Source organism: Bos indicus, chromosome 11 (assembly GCF_029378745.1).
Source record: "Bos indicus isolate NIAB-ARS_2022 breed Sahiwal x Tharparkar chromosome 11, NIAB-ARS_B.indTharparkar_mat_pri_1.0, whole genome shotgun sequence".
Taxonomy (NCBI): domain Eukaryota; kingdom Metazoa; phylum Chordata; class Mammalia; order Artiodactyla; family Bovidae; genus Bos; species Bos indicus.
The window spans coordinates 5,427,542-5,441,342 of record NC_091770.1 but is presented as its reverse complement, the minus strand read 5'-3'; the positions used below and the strand labels follow the sequence as shown (position 1 = coordinate 5,441,342).

At 44.8% G+C, this 13,801-nt stretch overlaps 1 protein-coding gene across 1 annotated transcript in view; it reads left to right on the top strand.

Annotated features, from left to right (window-relative positions):
* Positions 1–2,297: 2,297 nt before the first annotated feature.
* LONRF2 (LON peptidase N-terminal domain and ring finger 2) overlaps positions 2,298–13,801 on the top strand; it is a 56,824-nt gene continuing 45,320 nt past the window's right edge. Inside the window, 6 exon segments of the mRNA XM_070798154.1 lie at positions 2,298–3,150; positions 7,397–7,515; positions 9,922–10,044; positions 10,702–10,863; positions 11,766–11,967; positions 13,656–13,782. Of these exon segments, the coding sequence (XP_070654255.1) occupies positions 2,298–3,150; positions 7,397–7,515; positions 9,922–10,044; positions 10,702–10,863; positions 11,766–11,967; positions 13,656–13,782 (1,586 nt within the window).

Sequence of the window (13,801 nt, the reverse complement as noted above, 5' to 3'; positions counted from 1 at the left end):
TCCGGTCCTGTCACTTCATGGAAAATAGATGGGGAAACAGTGACAGCCTTTATTTTCTTGGGCACCAAAATCACTGCAGATGGTGACTGCAGCCATGAAATTAAAAGATGCTTGCTCCTTGGAAGAAAAGCTATATTAAACCTAGACAGCATATTAAAAAGCAGAGACATTACTTTGCCAACGAAGGTCAGTATAGTCAAAGCTATGGCTTTTCTAGTAGTCATGTATGCATATGAGAGTTGGACCATAAAGAAGGCTGAGCACCGAAGAAATGATGCTTTTGAACTGTGGTGTTGGAGAAGACGCCTGAGAATCTCTTGGACTGCAAGGAGATCCAACCAGTCAATCCTAAAGGAAATCAACCCTGAATATTCATCGGAAGGACTGAAGCTGAAGCTCCAATACTTTGGCCACCTGACGTAAAGAGCTGACTCATTAGAAAAGACACTGATGCTGGGAAAGATTGATGGCAGGAGAAGGGAATGACAGAGGGCGAGCTGTTTGGATGGCATCACGGACTCAATGGACATGAATTTGAGCAAGCTCCCAGAGTTGGTGAAGGACAGGTAAGCCTGGAGTGATGCAGTCCATGGGGTTGCAAAGAGTCAGACTGAACAACACTCACTTGAACATCACCATGTTTTCTCAATGTAATGGTAGTGTGAATATAATTGTGAAAATAAGGAACAAGCATCCTCAGTGCCCAGGCTTCCTAGGTAGCTCAGTGGTAAAAAATCCGCCTGCCAGTGCAGGAGCTGTAGGTTCGATCCCTGGGTCAGGAAGATCCCCTGGAGAAGAAAATGGCAATCCACTTCAGTATTCTTGCCTGGGAAATCCCATGGACAGAGGAGCATCGCCGGCTGCAGTCAATGGGGTTGCAAAGAGTCAGATATGACTGAGCAACTAAACAACAATATACTCAGTGTCCATCAGGGGCTGGGACCAGTCTATCAGTTAGTATCAGGTACCTATATTCCCCTTCAACTCCTCCAATTTGGTTGCTGCTCATTTGGTCTCCTTTTCACTCCAGAGGAGGTAAATGTCCGAAGGTGGATCCCTTTCCCCCACTCTCTGAGGGATACAGCTGGGTCTTGAGCAGTGTGGCTCCTATCGCTTGCAGCTCTTGTTAAAGTGCCTATTCTGAGTGGGGCCCCAGATCTCTCCTTTCTAATCAACTCCAGGTGATGTCAGTGCCGCTGGCTGGCAGAGCATCTTTAGAGCAGCAATGTCTGGGAGCTGTGCCTCCTGCCCCACAGCAGAGTCTACTCCCAATTATCCAGGTGACTGAGTGGAGGCCAATTTACAGATAACCAAACATCATGGTGAAAACCCGAGTCAGCCCTTGATCATCTAGGGACAAAAGAACTGTGACCAGTGCAACAGGACCCCCCCCCCCCCCCCCCCCCCCCCCCCCCGATTTCCCCAGCAGGTGGGCTTAATTAGGTTGATAATTAGGCAGTAGTTCATTAGAATGAGGGTGGGGGTAAGACCTAAAGCCCAGACAGCCCAGGCTGTTCTGGGAGGAGCTGGGACTAGCCCTGAGCACTCACCAGCAGAGATCCTTTGGAGCCTCAATTATGTATTGATCATTATTAATAGATAATCCACAACATGTGGTCCTCAAACAATGCAGAGGTGATGGAACTCAATAGAATGGTCTTGAAGGTGGGCTTCTGAGGAACCCATCATGACCCATCTGGGCCTAGGGTGCTCAACCAGTGCTCCACTCAGACTGTGTGGAGGGTCAAGCCCACTGACCTCGGCTATGTTCATGCTGTGTAACCTGAGTGACCTCTCCTAATTGGGAGCATCCACTGTGATGCCTTAAGCTCCTCTCAAACAGAATGTGATCTTGTGTGCGGGCTAAGTTGCCTCAGTCGTGTCCGACTCTTTGTGACCCCATGGACTGCAGCCCGCTAGGCTACTGCTGTCCTTGGATTTCCTGGGCAATAATACTGGAGTGGGTAACCATTCCCTTCTCCATCTTTTCCTATAGACGCAATAGAAAGAAAGAAAAGAAGGGGAAAACAAATTTTCTCCTTGTGATAAGAACTCTTGGATTTGCTCTCTTAACAACTTTCCTGTGCGTGGTACGGCCGCGTTAGCCATAGTCACCATGTTGCACCTTACACCCTTGGTCCTTATCTGTTCTCTTTTTAAGCACAGCCGCAGGTGGTGGTCTTGACCAGGCCTTGGAGCCAGGCTGGCACTCAGCACGCGGAGCTGAGCGCCGGGCAGGCTGAGGGCACCTGTTCCAAGAGCGCAGGTGGCTGCGGGCCCTAGAAGACGCGGAAGGCATGCAGAGAACGCGCGGGCGGGGGGCGCGTGCAGAGGAGCGCGTGCAGAGGAGCGCGCACGTAGACGCGCGCGGGGTCGCCCGGGGCGAGGAGAGGAGGGTCTGCTGGAGCCGCCGGCGGTGGGGGTGGGGTGGTGGGCGGTCCTGCACAGGGCGGGGCTGTCTCAGCGGCCGGAAGCCCGCGGTTCCGGCCGCGCCCTGCGCCCGCCGCGGGGGGTGGAAGTGCGGCCTGAGCACCGAGCCGGTCCCGCCACCCTGTTGCGGCGGCGACTGCGGGGAGCCGGCGCCACAGCGCGTGGACAAGGGCGACGAGGCCTTCCGCGCGGGCGAGTACGACACGGCGTCCGAGCTCTACCGCTCGGCGCTGGCCGGCCTGGCGCAGCCCGACCGCGGCCTGTGCCTGCGGCTGGGGGACGCGCTGGCCCGCGCTGGCCGCCTCCTCGAGTGCGTGGGAGCGCTCCGCGGCGCCGCGCTGCTGGGGGCGCTGCGGCTGGACGAGCTAGGGGAACTGACGGTCAGCCTGGCGCGCGCCCTGGGCCCGCGCGAACGGCGGGAAAGCCCGGGCCGCGCCCCCGGGGAGGCGCCCCGAGACCTGCTGGGCTGCCCGTGCTGCCGGCGGCTGCTGCACAAGCCAGTGACGCTGCGGTTCGGGCTCACAGTGTGCGGGCGCAGTGTGCGGGCGCTGCGCCGAGCCGGGCCGGCGCGCCAGGTCAACGTGGCGTTGAGCGGCCTGTTGGAGAAGTCCTTCCCGGGCGAGTGCTGGGCGCGCAGGCTGGCGGACCAGGCGCGGAACCTGCAGCGCCAGCGGCAGCCCGAGGCCGCGCTAGCCAGGGGTCACCAAGCCCTGGACCTGGGTAAGTGGGCGCGGGCGCAGGGCCGCCTGCCCGCGCACCTGTTGAGCCGCAGGCCCGGGACGGGAGAACTTTCTGGAAGTGGTGAGGCGAAGAGCAGAAGCCAGGTCCACCCGCGGGCGGTCTTTTCCAGGACCTGCGCGGCATTGCTGAACCGTCTTGTGAGGCCAAGACTGCTTTTTCACCCTATCTTGGGAGTGTAGTGAAGGGTTTTCGGTGGTCATGTAGGAAAATGCAGATGGCTCACGCTCTGGGGCAGGGCGCAGAAGAGAACCTTGCGGTGGGGCGGGGTTTGCTTTGGGGATTCAGCTGGTGAACCCAGGAAGGATGCTCTTACATTCTGCAGTCAGGCTCTGACCTCTCTCCTCTCTCAAAGGCCGTTAGGTGCTGTTACGGTGTAATTAGCTTTTTTAGACGGTTATATATCCTCTGGAGGAGGAAATGGCAGCCCACTCCAGTATTTTTGCCTGGAAAACCCCGTGGAAGGAGGAGTGTGGCGGGCTACAGACCCTGGGGTCGCAGAGTCAGACGCGACTTATCGACTAAACCACCACCACCACGTTACATAGATGCCAAAACTTTAAATTTCTTAGTATTTTGAATCCAGCTATGTAGTAAGAGTTAAGGTCAAGAGGGAAGGCTTACCCCTGAAATGTAAGGGTAATTCAGCATTAGATAAACCATTCAGTAATACCAGCGGGGAGACATGTTATATGTAACATACCCACATGTTATAATGCCTTTGTAAGAAACTAGGAATAAGAGGCAGTTTAACCTAATTTGATAAATATTCTCTTTCGGAAGATTTTAGCAAACATACTTCATGTTAAAACATTAGACATTTTTTTTCTTAAATTCAAGAATAAGAGAAAAATGTTCACTACCACCGCTGTTGTTGCAACATCAAAGGAAACAGTACGAATACTAGAATGGAAGAGTCAGCTATTTTTTTCATCAGGTGTGATTATTTAGAGCATTCCAGAGAATCAACTTGCAGCAAAGTGGGAACAAGATGGAAATGTCTATTCTCACATAGATTTGCAGTAGGTGTATTTCCCAAGCTCAGAATATATTTCCAGCAGCATTTTCTTTCTCTCTCTCTTTTTTGTTTTTTTGGTTTTAGATTTCTAAAAATCTCTAAAAAATTTCTGTGTTTCAAAATGCATTTAACTGTGCCCTTGAGGCACTTTAACCTGATATTGGGTTGGAAAGGATTAATCTGCAATTATGTTCAGTGTAGATTGACTACAGAGGCTAATATCATGAGACGAATATAATAGAATTCTATGAACACCTTCCAGGCAGTGAAATACTCAACTAAAAATTACATGTTTGGGACTTCCCTGATGGTCCAATGATTAAGACTCCACGTTTCCAACTCAGGAGCCTTGAGTTCAATACCTATTGGGGGAACTACCCAGGTAGTTTTTTGGTGGCCAAAAAAACCACATAAAATAGAAGCAGTATGGTAACAAATTCATTGAAGACTTTAAAGATGGTCCACATCAAAAAAAAATCTTAAAATCACATTTGTGACTGACATCAGTATTGCATAGTACCTGTGAGCATTTTCGATGAATATGTAAAATTTCATTATAGATCAGGCGGTGAACATTTTCAGTTGATTTTTATGAGAGGGGACACTAAGTCTGAACCTGAATTGAGAAAATTTTACCTTCTGGAAGAGAATTCCATTTTTCTAATTGTTTGTGTGTGTGTGTGGAGTGTATGTGTGTGCTCAGTCGTGTCTGACTCTTTGTGACCCCATGGACCTATATTACAAAAATATTTTGGATTTTGTCAGCAAATAAGTTATAAAAATTTGTTTTCTTGTTATATAAATACCTGCATATCCTCGAGTTGACCTTTTGTCCTGCAAAGCCTAAAGTGTTTAATACCTGGCCTTTTACAGAAGAAAAAGTTGCTGATCTCTGTTGTAGCTAGTCAATGTCTTTTTAAAAAATTCAGCTTTTTCTTGTTTGGCTTTCCATTCCTGCTGTCCCTTTCCCCTTTGCCCCTGTCATACCCTTCTCTGTATTATACACTTGTAGCAATAACACATTTATGCGCAGTGCCTGCTCACCATGTCTTGATACAGTTATCTTTTTGCATGAGTTCTTTTATGCCTGTTTTCCCAGTTAACTGTGTAAACTACGAAGATACAGAGTAGGGTTTCAAAAGCACCAACTACTTACTTTGAGAAAAAGTCAAGCTCAAGGATTTTGAGCAAGCTGAAAACCTGTGTGAAGTAGAGAGATGAGAACACATCTTAGGTGGCTGGAGTATTTATCGATCAGCTAAAAGGCACACTTCAGCCCTGTTTCAGAGATCCTAGCACGAGTATGGGTGGAGTGAATCATGTCCAGCAGCATAAGAAATAGTCGTAACGGTTCTGCTTTCTTGAGCTCTGGCTTTGTCGTGCTTCCGTGGTGCCCTGCCTTCTCAGCAGTTCCGTAGACTGTCATTAGATCTCTTGGCTTCTGTGCAGCTGGACTTAGGTCCTTAGCAGCATATGGGTAATTCTCAAGATCTCTTCTGTTTGAAGAATCTAGGGAAAATATTTTTTTTCCCTTCTTTTCCCATGTAAGAGAACATATTATGAGTACAATTATGGTCATGAATCGGCACCCACTCAGTTGTACAGAAAAACAAATTATGCTTTACTGTGTTTTTAAGCGCAAATTTCCTTGTGTACTTTCAAGAAAATTACTCTAAATCTTTTATTTTTCCGTGCCTAGTTATGACATTAAGATGGCTCAGCATTTATTCAGTGGAAATTATGTTGTAGCTACTGTGTGTGTGGCAGGCTGTTTTCTTGATGCATTTTGAGATATCACTCGTTCTCGTTTCTGATTGCCTGAGAGAAGCTGTGTAAAATATACTTACCAAACTACGAAACTCTACATATGATTTGAGAAGTTATTTATTTTACCTTTTTTTTTAATTGGAGGACAATTGCTTTACAATGTTGTGATGGTTTTTGCAATACATCAGTGCAAACCAGTCATAATTATAAAAATATTCCCTCCATCTTGAGCCTCCTGCCTCCATCCCACCCCTCTAGGTCATCACAGAGTGCCAGGCTGGGCCCCTGTGTTATACAGCAGCTTGCTGTTAGTTGTTTTTCATATGATTTTGTATATATGTCAATGTATTTTCTCAACTTCTGCTAGCCTCTTTTCCCTGCTCTGTCCACAAGTCCGTTCTCTACATCTGTATCTCCATTTCTTCTCTGTCAGTAGGTTCATCAGTACTATTTTTCTAGATTCCATATATATGCATTAATATATGATATTTGTTTTTCTCTTTCTGACTTTCTTTACTCTGTATAACAGACTCTAGGTTCATCCACCTCACTACAACTGACTCAGATCCATTCCTTTTTATGGCTGAGTAATATTCCGTTGTATATATGTACCACAACTTCTTTATCCATTCATCTGTCAGTGGACAGCTAGGTTGCTTCCATGTCCTGGCTATTGTAAATAGTGCTGCAGTGAACATTGGGGTACTTGTGTCTTTTTTAAAAAATTTATTTGTGCTGGGTCTCAGTTGTAGCATGTGGGATCTTCGATCTTCCTTGCAGGCTGTGGGATCTTTTTTTTTTCTTTAAGTTGTGGCGTGTGATCTGGTTCCCAGGCCAGGGATCGAACCCGGGCCCCCTGCATTGGGAGCTTGGAGTCTTAGGCACCGGACCACCAGGGTCCTACACATGTCTTTATGAACTGTAGTTTTCTTATTGTCTGTGATGGCTCGGTTGGTAAAGAATCCGCCTGCAACACAGGAGACCCCGGTTTGATCCCTGGGTTGGGAAGATCCTCTGGAGAAGGGATAGGCTACCCACTCCAGTATTCTTGGGCTTTCCTTGTGGCTCAGCTGGTAAGAATCCACCTGCAATGCGGGAGACCTGAGTTCTATCCCTGGGTTGGGAAGATCCCCTGGAGAAGGGAAAGGCTACCCACTCCAGTATTCTGGCCTGGAGAATTCCGTGGGCTCTATAGTCCATGGAGTAACAAAGAGTCAGACACGACTGAGTGACTTTCACTTTCACGGTAGTTTTCTTCCTGGTTTGTTAAGGAATCTCCATACCATTCTCCATAGTGGCTGTTCACATTCTCTAGTTTACATTCCCACCAACAAAGTAGTGTTACCTTTATGTTCGTTTTCTAATTGAATATTTTTAATCACTTAAAGATGATTTTTTAAAATGCAGTCATATTTGTTTATTTCCATCCCTGATGTCTTTCAGCTCCTGGTGATAATTCATTATTGCTGCTCTGAGCAGAGTTGTATTTATCCATGAAGAACTATGAACAGGCTCTGCAGGTTGCTGGTGAAGTTTGTCAGAATGAATCTCTCTTGTCTAAGGTATTTGTATGGGTCGGCTTTGGAGATAATAAATGTAAATTTATGGAATGTTCTTAATAAATTATTAAATAAGACTATTGTGATCAGGCAGCTATAGACAGTGTACATTTCTCTCAGTTTATAGGTAGTATAAATGTAGCAACCACTTCATAATAATCCAGCGCAGTTCAAAAGATCAAGTTTCCAACTGGATCTAGATAAGAAACACTAATTTAGATTACTCTTCAGTTCAGTTCAGTCGCTCAGTTGTGTCCAACTCTTTGCGACCCCATGAATCTCAGCACGCCAGGCCTCCCTGGCCATCACCAACTCCCGGAGTTCACTCACACCCATGTCCATCAAGTCGGTGATGCCATCCAGCCATCTCATCCTCTGTCGTCCCCTTCTCCTCCTGCCCCCAATCCCTCCCAGCGTCAGAGTCTTTTCCAGTGAGTCAACTCTTCGCATGAGGTGGCCAAAGTCCTGGAGCTTCAGCTTTAGCATCATTCCCTCCAAAGAACACGCAGGGCTGATCTCCTTCAGAATGGACTGGTTGGATCTCCTTGCAGTCCAAGGGACTCTCAGGAGTCTTCTCCAACTTAGTAGATTATTAACTGAATAATATGCCTTATGCACTGAACAAATATGTAAACAAAATAAAAGAACGTTATAAATTTGTGAGTTAAAAGATATGTTTAAGATTACAGTTTAAATAGGAAGATCATATAATAATCATGTCTAGCAGTTGAGCCCTAATATACATGGTGAATATAAGCAATCTTAGTAAAAGGGTGAGTTTTGTATGTATTCTGGAATAATTTTAATCTCTGTGTCTTGGCTGGAAAGTTCCAATATCTCTCTGTGATACAAAATGAGGTTGGCTGACCTAACAATGATAGCTTAAGTTGTCCTTGAGAAGATTTATAAGCCAAAGAATAAAAGGTATAGCTTTTTTCATGAATCTTTGAATTTTAAATCCCTTAAGATATTTTAAAGTTTTAAAGAACTTATGATGAGATGAATACCTATAGCATTCTCTATTTAATAATTAAGATATTTTTCCTCCTGCTGAATTACTTTCTAATTATCTTTGTTTTAGAAACACCGAAGAAACAGTAACCCAGGTTAATAGATAATATGTAGCCTGTTCTCCCTTTTTCCTTTATTTTATCCACCCAGTCATCCATCCATTCAGTCATTTATTCATCTATCCAACCATCCAGTCATTCATTCATCCAGCCAGTCATCCATCCAGTCATCCATTCATCCACCCATCTATCCAGTCATCCACCCATCCAGTCATCCATCCATCAGTCATCCACCCATCCAGTCATCCATTTATCTGGTCATTCATTCATCCATCCATTCGTCTGTCCATCGATCCATCCATCCATCCACTCATCCATTCATCCATCCATCCATCTATCCATCTATCTAGTTATCCACCTGTCCATCTATCCAGTCATCCACCCAGTCACCCATCCATCCATCCATCTATCCAGTCATCCATTCATCCACCCGTCTATCCAGTCATCCACCTGTCCATCTGTCCAGTCATCCACCCAGTCATTAATCTACCCAGTCATCCATCTGCCCAGTCATCCATTGACCCATCTATATGGTCATCCACCCAGTCATCCATCCATCCATCCATCCATCCATTCATCCATCCATCCATCCATCCATCTAGTCATCCATCCATCCATCTATCCAGTATCCAGTCATCCATCCATCCAGTCATCCAAGGCTCTAACTGACTCAGTGTCAGAGGAAACCTGCTGGAAGCAGTTCATTTTTCTTAAATATGAGCAAACAACTGAGGACCAACAAGAAAAAAATTGAACAGCGCAGAAGAGAAAGATTAAATGATGGGAACAACTGACTCCAGTGGAAATGTAACACGTGAACTAGTCAAACAAAGCATAATACATACGGTGGTTTGAGAAAATATTGCCTCCATAAAGCAAAAACCAAATGCTGTTGGGAAATACCGATCCGTGTTGTGTTTTGTTCATTTTCGTTGTGGCACTCTGTATGCTGACACTTCATTATAGTTATTTCTGTCATGTGTGTCTGCTCCCACAAGCCCATATGTGCCTTGAAGACGGGAACATGGTAGTGACCGCTGATCACTGAGCGAGTTAAAGGTGCTGGGCGCCCAGTTCTCTCTTAGCTGGTCCCTTGGATCTGCTTTGGGATCAGACTCGAAGTGTGGACTCTGGTGTTCTGATCATGGATCATACTTGTGGGACATTCCCGTTTGCCCGATTTATAAAGTGGTCAATCTGAAGCCATCCTCTGTGGGCTTGTGTTTATTCTATTTAATATGAAAGTAAAACTGTTGCAGTGATTTTTTTTCAGGGCTGTTTGTACACAAGTTTATCATCACACTGTTTTTTTCAAATGTTTGTCTTTGGATGCATCCAGGGGCATCATGTGAAAGCCGAGGCTCTCTCTGGACTGGGAAGAAGTAAGGAGACGTTGAGGGAGTTTCTCTACTGCCTTGCTCTAAATCTTGAATGTAACTCAGTGAAGAAAGAAGCCCAGAAGGTGTGATTTCCCTTTCAATGACTTGCTTCTTTGAGTCTTACTTTCTGCCTTTGTGTTCATGCTGAGTAGCTCCTTTGTGTAAAATAAGCGAGAAATATAACTCTGAATATTCATGACAGTGTGATTTAAAATGCACAATGATAATGATGAGTTCATGCATTTGATAACCTTCATCCATGGATAATGCAGCACATTTCACGAGGCAGGGCACATATATCTCACCTCTGCTGAACTAATGACATGTATCAGTGAGACAAGGTTAATGTATGACGCTGGGGATGCAAGGTGATTTATCCTAGAGTTTGTAATTCAAATGTTATAGTTGGTGCAGGAGCCACATAAAAGACATATGTACAATATATCAATTCAGCTACATAGGTTGACTTGAAATTTTCAGCAAAGCTTCACCAATGAGATGCAGAAATATCTACTCTTTTATGCAGATCTTTAGCCTAATCTTATTAGAGGTCATCAAGTCACACTTGGTGTAAAGATCTACCCTGTTAAAAAAAAGCTCGTAAATGGTAGTTACACAGCCTTAGCATTTCCAGTGACCATGAGTTCTTGTTTTTACATTTCCTCTGAATCTTTTAGGTTTGTTATGTATTTTTCAAAAGTGTTTTAAAAAATGCTTTTTTCCTCTTGGTAATTTTGTAGGTACTGTTTGAGGTGTTTTTCCCTGCTTCAGAAAACATGCCTTAGAATTTAACCTCTTCCACCCAAAGTATACTGTTGAACATGAGATTAAAGGCTCAATTTCAGAGCCATATGAACAGCCAGGGTCCTGTGGAGGAAGGTGGCAGTGCAGGAAGGTCTAAGGTAGGAAGTGCGTGTATTTGTCAACATTATCTCTTTTTTTTTTTTTTTTAAATTGAGCTGCGTAAGGTCTCAGTTGCAGCACACAGGGTCTCTTGTTGCAGCACACAGACTCTCCAGTTGTGGCTCTTGGGCTTTGCTGCTCCAGGGGATGTGGGATCTTAGTTCTGACCAGGAATGGAACCACGTGACCTGCATTGAGAGGTGGCTTCTTAACCACTGAACCCCCAGGGAAGTCACTGTTATCTCTAGTAAGCTTAATGTAGTTTTGGACATTTATAAGTTATTCAGATGTTGACATTCCATTAGCTAGTACTTCTCAAGACCAGTTCTGGCTTCTCCTCTTGAGAGTTAAAACTTTCCAAGGGTGTTGGTGGAAGTACTGAAAATCACTGAAGATTGATGGGACTTCCCTAGTGGTCCAGTGGCTAAGACTCTGCCTGCAATGCAGGGAGCCTGGATTTGATCCCTGGTCAGGGAACTAGGTCCCACATGCTGCAACTAAAGATTCCATATGATGCAACTAAGAGTGGCGCAGCTGAGTAGATAAATAAAATATTTAAAAAGAAAATCACTGAAGATTGAAAGAAACTTCTAGAACATTCCAAAACACCCAAAACCTCAGGAGACTTGAAATTATTTTGTCTTAGAGAAAAGAAAGCACAGGGATAATTTGAATATATGAATACTGGTATTCAGTTGCTCCCTCAGGGAGAAATTATCCTTATATTTTACCATGAAAACTGTACAGTTCATCTCAGCAGTTAATAGATGAAACCCATTATGAAGGAAGAGTGTAAGCCTTCTTTTTTTCCAAAGATGCCCAAGAAAGGCTAGTGCATGAACTTTTTTTCTCATGCTATGTTGTCTTTAACATTCAGGATTCTTTTTTCCTACTTTATCAGAATCCATCTGAGAAACCTGATGTGTTTAGAAATAACAGTTCCTCAGTTTTACATTTCATACTGAGCTTACACTGTGAAGAGGATCAGGAGGTGTTAGACGGCATCCTTCCAATGGAGCCCAGCACTGGTTTAAAGAGACAGTTTCCGAATGACTCAGAGGATGCACACGATGTGAATGCCCCTGGAAAAATTCCCAAGAAAGGTCAGTAGGCTGTTTATCTTGGAGTATGTGACTGTAGACTTATAGACTGTTGGCTGATGCTTAATACACTTAAAAAATTTTTATACAGGCAGTTTAAGATGAATAATGAATATATCACCTTTCAGATTATAGGCCAGTTTCAGTGGTTACTTCTATAAAGACTTCACAGCCAAAAAAAGCACAGAAATTTAGGTATAACTTTAACTTTTATTCATGACTTATAGATAAATAATGCCTGTATACAGTCAGGCTTCAGTACATGTGAATTCAGCCAACCACAGATCAAAAATATTTGGGAAAAAAATTTTCAGAAAGTGCCAAAAAGCCAAAGTTGCTTTTACCCTGTGTAACAACTATTTACATAACATTTACATGTATTGCTGTAAGTATTATTAGTAATCTGGAGATGATTTAAGGTATAGGTATGCCTCATTTATTGTGCTTTGCAGATTATCATTATTACTATTTTTGACAGATTGAAGGTTTGTGGCAAACCTGTGTTGTCAGGAAATGGTTAGCCTGTTTAGCAATAAGTTATTTTTAATTAGGGCTTCCCTGGTGGCTCAGATGGTAAAGAATCTGCCTGTAATGTGGGAGACCAAGGTTCGATCCCTGGATTCGGAAGATCCCCTTGAGAAGGGAATGGCACCCCACTCCAGTATTCTTGCCTGGGGCATCCCATGGACAGAGGAGCCTGGCGGGCTGCTGTCCATGGGGTCACAAAGAGTCAGACACGACTGAGCGACTAACACTATTTTTAATTAATATATGTGCATTGTTTTTTTAGGCATAATGCTACTGCACACTTAGTGGAATACAATATAGCGTAAACATAAGGTTTTTTTTTGAATTTAGTAATTTCTGGCTGTGCTGGGTCCTTGTTGCTGCTCGAGGGCTCCCTCTAGTGGTAGAGAGTGAGGGCTGCTCCAGTTGCAGTGCTCAGACTCCTGCAGTGGCTTCTCTTCTGGCAGAGCGGGCTCTAGGGTGCTCAGGCTTCAGTGGTTGCAGCTCCCAGGCTCTAGAGCACAGGCTCAGTAGTTGCGGTGCACAGGCTTAGTTTTTCCTTGGCATGTGGGATATCTTCCCAAGTCAGTGATCAAACTCATGTCTCCTGCATTGACAGGTAGATTCTTTAACACTGAGCCACCAGGGAAGCCCAAATATAAGTTTTATATGCACGGAGAAACCAAAAACAGTTTGTATGACTCAATTTATTGCTGTGGTGGACTGGAACAGACCCCGAGATACCTCTGGGCTGTGCCTGTGTGGGAGGGTGTGCTTAGGTTATACGCGAACACCACACTGTTTTCTGTAAGGGACTCCATCCAGCATCAGGAATCTTGGCTTCCCTGGGGGTCCCGGAACTGTCAAGGACATTTAAAACTCGTTTAAATGTGTCCCTGCATGCGTGCTCAGTCGCTTCAGTCGTGTCCAACTCTTTGTGACCCAGTGGACTGTAGCCCACCGGGCTCTATACAGGCAAGAATACTGTAGTGGGTAGCTCTTCCCTTCTCTAGCAGATCTTCCTGACCCAAGGATTGAACCTGAATCTCCCACATTGGGGCATATTCTTTACCATCTGAGCCACCAGAGAAGCCTGTAACACACTTTAGCCAGAGGAAATACACTTCATTGCTTTCTCTTACCCAGATGTGCAAGTGTTAATTATAGCATTTAAATTTTTTCAGAGACCGACTCCTTACCCCAAAGAAATGTGAACTCTAACACAGGAGAAAGTGAATAGCTCCCCATAGAGGTGGCTGACTTCAAGTGTGCCCTTTGTATGAGATATGGTGACATAGCATCTACGCCACTGTGAAAAATCCAGCCTTTC